We start from the raw sequence: 7126 nt of genomic DNA on the forward strand, positions 1-7126 counted from the left end.
AGCGTTGTAAGTCCGCAGACATACCGCTGTGCCACTGGGAAGACGCATTGAGTAATACTATAATTCGAGGACGTTGTGAGCTAGAGCCTATGCCACAACCCATTCATATTTCTGTTGCATACATTCTAGTTTTGCACCTGCGTAAAGTAGCACTTGATAAGACAGAATACCCCCACCAGCGCCTTTTCCCGACGAATCATTCCAATCATCGCTTTGATAAACAAACATTAGACGATTGTACATCTTCTGAGATTTTAAAAATCTGAAGCAGCAACACTAAACTGTAACACCAGCAAGTCATTCACTCACGAAGCGAGCACGTGTAGAAATGGAAATTGTAGATGGAACGTTTCTATTTCTGACAGCTCTAATCACTAAGCATTCACAAAACAAAAGTGTAGTGGTTGTGAGATTAAGTTATTCAGTTTCTTTCAGTGTTTATTTTTTACTATGACCTCATTCATTTGCCTTTTCATTTGAAATTCCTATGTCGTGTCTTGCATTGTATTATGTTTCAGTTTCAGATTTTAACTTCTTTCCTTGCTGGGTGCGTTAGAAAAGTGACAATCAGTCACTTAGCGTGGGTAGTGGGCGATAAGGTGCTGACTGGCTGCCTTCCCTCTAATCATTAGTGAAAAATTAGTGACACCAGCAGATTGCCTCAGTAGTTTTGCCATAAATACAATTAACAAATAACTTCCCTGCTTTTTAAATTAACTTAAACAAGTCATTTATCACTTCCTTACTAATGATGCTAGGTTGACAAAATCAAAGACAAAAATATGAAACCCTACAACCCGAGCGTTTTAAAAAGGTGAACATTTCTTTATCAGGGGAAACTTGGAACCCTTTCCCATTTTGCCCCTGATAAAAGAAAGGTCCACCTTTCAAAAACGAAAGGTTTTTGCGTTTCGTATTTTTGTTCTTACTAATATATGTAAAAAACGGGCGTTCAAAAGGTTACAAGTAGTTTATATGTATATACATATAGTTAAGTAATATTATAGAAAATATTTAAACACTTAAAAATACGTGTTAAGTTAATATTCATTCAAACCTATATAATTACTAATTTGTTCGTTTGTATGACAGTTTTCTACGAAATCACTAGTGTTATTCCCAGAAATAATTTCTAACATGATCAACAGCGCGTCCGGTTTAGTAAGCTCTTTACAATCATTCTAAATTCCCTTCACTACTTATTTGCCATTTTAGTATATTGAAACAAGATATGGAATTTTTTTTTTCAAAAAAAGTTGATTGCATTTTATTTTGTGTGTGTTTTTAAAGTTGAAATTTCACTGTCTTCAATCTTTTTCTTCGGTCTGACGTATTTTCGAAATAATTTTTTTAAGCTAGTATCCATAAATTAAATATTTCTTTCTTATTTTAAAGCAGATTCCTTTTATACCAGAAACCCTAAAAACAGATGGCTTGTTAGGAGACCCACTTTTGCCCACTGTTAAGACGACAATACCACAGAATCAAGCTCACAAACCACCTCTTCTCAAGACAAGGCACGTGTTTGGACAAATCAGTTCCAGCGCAACGGCAAGTGAAGAATGGAGTCAAGTGTCTAATCTCGAAAGTAATGATGCGATCACGCGCTCGATTATATCAAACAGCGTACTTGGCGTTGGTGACCTTGACCCGCGCATGAAGATGATGACGGTAGACGACAGACGTTATCACACGACGAGCTCTGCAGAAATACGAAAGAGAGAAAAAGAACGGGACAGTAGGATTCATAAACGATTCTCATGGAACAGTAGCAGGCACAAAGCTGAAGTAGTTGGTTTCGAAGCCAGTGATGACGGAAAGCTGGATAAAAACACGTGCAGTTCGAAGTGCCTAAGTTCAGATTCTATCTATAGCTCCAGTGGTATAGAAAGCAGTAACTCTTCGTTTTATAGTGTGGGAGAACAGGAATGCCCAACGGAATCGAATGTCTGTAGTCCTGAGATCTTAAATGATGGTGATAGAGACAAGAATTATGGCAATAACTCTCAGTTACCCAAAACTTCTAGTCCAGATCTGGAACCTAAACCTAACTTCACACTGAATGTCAGCGAGATGATGGATGGAATTACATCTGTCCAGATTAATCTGACTGGTGGATCCAACCTAAGAAATAAAGTTGATCTGCGGCGGATGAAGGAATTGATTTTGAACAGCTACTCAGTTGAAGCTTCGTAAGTTGTGTGTTCCTTTTTATTCATATAAATACTAAAATAACGGTAGAGACAAATATTTATATTGAAAAAACGGCTAGATAATAATGATTTTGAATTCTCAAACAATATTTCCGAATGTATGAATGCTACAAAAATAGAAAATTGGCAGATATCTTCTTCTTTATTTGTATTGCAAGAAATTGTTTTAATGACAATATTTAAAACATTATTTCTATATGATTAAGTGTCTTTTAATTTTGTTTCTTTTTTAGGGAAGTGTGATGGAAGAGAAGTAGAAGGAGGTGTAATTTGAATCTGCATTTTACTCGATCGGTAGCTACTGGTAAATGGAGACCTCGAGCAAAGTACCCGAAGTGTTTAAAAATGTTTTTTATGTGTGTTGTGAATCAAAGTGTTTTTACCAAGAAAGGCAGTGGAAAGTTTTTAACAACCTAAAGTACTTTTAACTTTTCGTGAACCATATGAGTAATAAACTTTTACATAATTCGTCAAAGAAGCGCAGGACTATGTTCTAAGTATTGTTTATAAGGTTCAAATAATACATAGAGAAAAAATTATGTTTTATCTATTGTTAATGTATGCATTCCAAGATATGGCACCTGTTGCCATAGCAGCCTACAGGCAGCTGTGTGTTGTCAAAACAAAAAAGTGGCCACACCCCTCTTTATCTAAACTATGAATGTGTATTTATTGTTCATGGAAAAAAATCCCAAAATAAGTGCAACACTTTAGAAACTGTTGTATATGTAGGTATTGAGCACTAGTGTTTTTGTCTGTGATTGCTATATACAATCTTCGTATTGATTATACAGTAATTATGAAAGAAGTAGTTGTAATTCTTAAGTTTTATGTACATCGTAATACGTTGTACGTTCGTGTTTATACAATAATTAATTTTGAGCAGTAACTATGTAAGTCAGAACTAAAAATTAACTCGGAAGTTAATGAATGGATGTTACCATAAGCTTTTAGCTTACTAAATTTTTCTTCTAGATTTCCATCAGTATATACGAAAGAAAAATAAAACGTTGATCAAATAGCCATTATTATTGTTATTCCTTAGTATTTATGGAAGCTATGATAATTCAAATTTATTAATCTAAAAAATGTAAATTAATGTTTACCTTTCACACAAGTTCTTGTATCTCACTTGGTGATGCCAGGTAAACCTGGTGAAACGTTGTGAACAAAATATACAAAAGTTTTACTACATACGACCGATAAAAAACTTGGGTGAATTTCAAATAACATAGTTTTAATATTTTATTAATGTTTGCCTATATTTAAAATTTAACTGATGCTTATGTTTCCTAGATCCGATTTTCAGTTTCTGAAGTAACCATTAAACTTTAGTTTTAGTCACTCTTTAATAATAATAATAGTTTAAAACCAGTATTTAACATTGCTGTATTGTTAAAACAGTGTATAAGCGTATTCAAACTTAAAATTGAATTATCTTCTAGATGGCGCTAGTCAAAATCTATTACTTGTATGGATGTCAAGACTTACCTGTTTCATCATATGGTATATAGTTTTGTGTATGTAAATATGTTATTATATGTACGTACAAGTTTATTTAATACCTGGGTATTCTTAGTAATATATGTTGATGTATGTGTAATATATATATATATTAAAAAAACGTATAAGAATAATTTTTAGGGACAATCACTAGTTTTCTTGTGAAAGTTGTTTCGAAATGAAGTTCTGATGTAAAAGTATTGTATGGTGTTTGGTTTATTGGAATCAGTTGAGCTTTTGCTTATGTTTTATATCAGTATTATTTCACGTCATATTTCAAGCAAACACTGAAGATACTCATAACAATATCTATGTTGCTGCAACCAAGTGTCAACATTACAATAATAAAATTAAAATTCTTGTTTCAAAAATCAAGTCTGATTTGTTGCAGTTATACCTAAATTTTAAAAAATACATAAAATACAGAACTGAAGTCTGATGAAATATCCAACAAGTAAATAAACATATAGAAAGCAAATGGACTCGTCTCTGACAAAATCTGCGATAAAGAAAATTAGCTAGGTTCTTAAAGTAACTTGTATGAGAGTCAACAATTTTCATGATACAATAACATAGTTCTGCAGCTCAGTCTGTATAAGCTCTGTACTATTAGGAAAACAATCTTGTATACGGACTTTAGTTGTTGTTGTTTCATTTAATAACGTATGAGAAGAATGCCAGAGCAGACTGTTCTTTAGACAAAATGGTACAGTTTATCACAAGACTGTAACAGCCTCGCAAAGAGAGAAATGTCCATCCAACGATCCCTTGAATATTTTAATGGTTTCTCTTTGTTATGTCACTTTGAACACTGCATTGTTTTATCATTTAGTTATATTTCCCACTTTAAGTACAAAATGCAATTATAATAACATTTGATCCAAACAGGCTACCTGCACAGATCAAAACAATATATGAACCTATAGTAAATAACATTGTCAATAAAAGTACTTTACTCATTCTTCCCATAACATTAATCTCAGGCCTCAGCCTGAGAATGAGCAAGTTCTCTTTTTATTCAGAAGTTTTGTTCATCATTGACCTTTGCCAACATATTATGCCAATTATAATAGACAAGAATGTTACATTCTCCTGGGGCGTGTTCAAGTACACACTCCTTTTCGTAGCCTTCTTATAGCAAAGACATGTAAATTCATAAACTAAATTATGATGGTCCTTAACTCTACAGAAAGAAAAAAAAACGTATGGGACAAATAGGCTTAAACACATATTTCAACTGTATCTGTGAATACAACCTTCTAATAACATTTTATAACTAGTTTTTAATAATTAAATAATGTTTACCCATGTATGGTAGACTTATAATAACAGGATATGGTGAACTAACACTTCGCTTACGTAAGTGACAAAAATCGGAAAATAATTGTTAAGTAAATAGTCTTTGATAATATTAAATTATCTATAGAAAATCTAATATGTGTTAAGTATTCTATAAGCACGATAAAACATTATTTTGACTAAATTTTCCTTAAACATGTTTGGAATAAAACTTGCAAAAGTAAAGTGCAAGCCTGTAAACGTCTTATTTTTTGTGGTACACTTCACATTTGAAGTATAATATTAAAGTATATGGTCTTCCTGATGTCCTAAGAGTAAACCTTATGCTGCTGTGTCTACTGTTCAAATGTTGAAGAAACTGGGAACCTTGATCTAAGTTCTAAAAGGCTGTAAATACGTTACGAACATACTTACGATACCGGAGAGATTAAAATATTGCAGGCAATTTTCTAACCATTGCTTTTCACAAAAAATAAATTGGCCAAATATAGTGTAATTTTCGAAACCGTTACAGCACTGTCGATCTCATCAAAAAAACTTTCCATTCAAAAGAAAGTGAGATTCTTTAATGGTGACGTTCATAAATTTAAAAGAAAATGGATATAGGAATAATAACACTGTTGAAAACATCGTTGTAAATAAGATTAACACTTAACTATAATGTTATTGTCTAAAGATATATGTGTATATAATGTTCTAAATCAAACTTTAGCTGTATTTCAAGAGATAATTATAATGTTATTGTCTAAAGATATATGTGTATATAATGTTCTAAATCAAACTTTAGCTGTATTTCAAGAGATAATTATAATGTTATTGTCTAAAGATATATGTGTATATAATGTTCTAAATCAAACTTTAGCTCTATTTCAAGAGATAATTATAATGTTATTGTCTAAAGATATATGTGTATATAATGTTCTAAATCAAACTTTAGCTGTATTTCAAGAGATAATTATCCTCTAAGATGTATTCATTGGTGGTAAACCTCTTCAGAAATTCAACTAAAAACCAGCTAAAGGATGAAAGGTTGCAATGTTAAATACTATACGTCGCAACAGAAATCCTTCTTTATTAATATCAGGTAGAGCATGTATAAACATGTTTTCTGAATGGAAGCCTTATGATCAGATCGACGGGTCTCCTGGTGGTTCAGCAGTAGTAAGCCACTGAACTAAACTTCAGGTTTTGATTCCTGAGGTGGACAAAGAAATAACAATTGTATAACTTTGTGCTTTGCAATAAAAAACAGCTCAACGGTGTTACTATGGGTTCTATATTGGCGCCATTTTTGGCCAATCTATTTTTGTGGGTTAACCGAAATATTTTAATCCTCTGTACTATCGTAGGTATGTTCATGACATATTTACCGTCTTTGAGAACTCTGATCAAGCTTCCCAATTTCTTCAATATTTGAACATAAAACATAGCAGTATAAATTTTACTGTGGAACATTAGGAAAACCACAAACGTCATCAGAAAAAACAATGTGAATAGTGCCACAAAAAGACATTTACAGGCTTGTTCTTGAATTTTGCAAGTTTTATTCTGAATGTGTTTAAGGAAAAGTTAATCAAAATACTGTTTCAATGTGCCTATAAAACATCTAGACGTATGAAGTTTTGCATAAAATATTTAATTATTGAAACCCGGGTTTTAGCGTTGTAAGCCTTCAGACTTAATGTTGAGCCACTGGAGCCAAAAATAATTTAATGATGTCAAAGAGTTTTATGTAAAAATAATTTCCCGATTTTGGTCACTGTTAGAATATTACGTAATTATTTAGATAATTGCAGTGTTGTAACACCTTGTATATTTTAAGCTGCTAAATATACAGTTGTTATCAGTCTATCATACATGGGTAAATATTCTTTAATTATTAAAAACTAGTTTGAAAGTGTCATTATAAATGTGTATCAGAATAAACAGTTGAGATGGGTGTGTTTAAACCTGTCTTCTCCGGGTTGTTGTTTTGTTTTTTAGATTTAAGTACCGAATTATTGCCTTAGAGTCATCATTTGTAGTTTACAAATTTACTTGTTTATAGTGTCAGCAATGCTATACCGGTTCTACGAAGAGAAAATTGTTTAATGCTATTGAAAGAACATGCT

At 32.1% G+C, this 7126-nt stretch overlaps 1 protein-coding gene across 4 annotated transcripts in view; it reads left to right on the forward strand.

Moving 5' to 3' along the window:
• Positions 1-4035, forward strand: part of LOC106463314 (pleckstrin homology domain-containing family G member 5-like) — a 127886-nt gene extending 123851 nt beyond the window's left edge. For 2 of the 4 annotated variants that reach the window (XM_022390789.1, XM_022390790.1), the window contains 2 exons: positions 1396-2192; positions 2447-4033. In XM_022390789.1, coding sequence (XP_022246497.1) covers positions 1396-2192; positions 2447-2456 — 807 coding nt within the window. In that variant the 3' untranslated portion in view covers positions 2457-4033. Of the gene's footprint in view, positions 1-1395; positions 2193-2446 lie in introns of all 4 variants that reach the window. The other 2 variants (XM_022390787.1, XM_022390788.1) reach the window with 2 other exon arrangements.
• The last annotated feature ends 3091 nt before the right edge of the window (positions 4036-7126 follow it).

This window comes from Limulus polyphemus, unplaced genomic scaffold (assembly GCF_000517525.1).
Source record: "Limulus polyphemus unplaced genomic scaffold, Limulus_polyphemus-2.1.2 Scaffold1376, whole genome shotgun sequence".
Taxonomy (NCBI): Eukaryota; Metazoa; Arthropoda; class Merostomata; order Xiphosura; family Limulidae; genus Limulus; species Limulus polyphemus.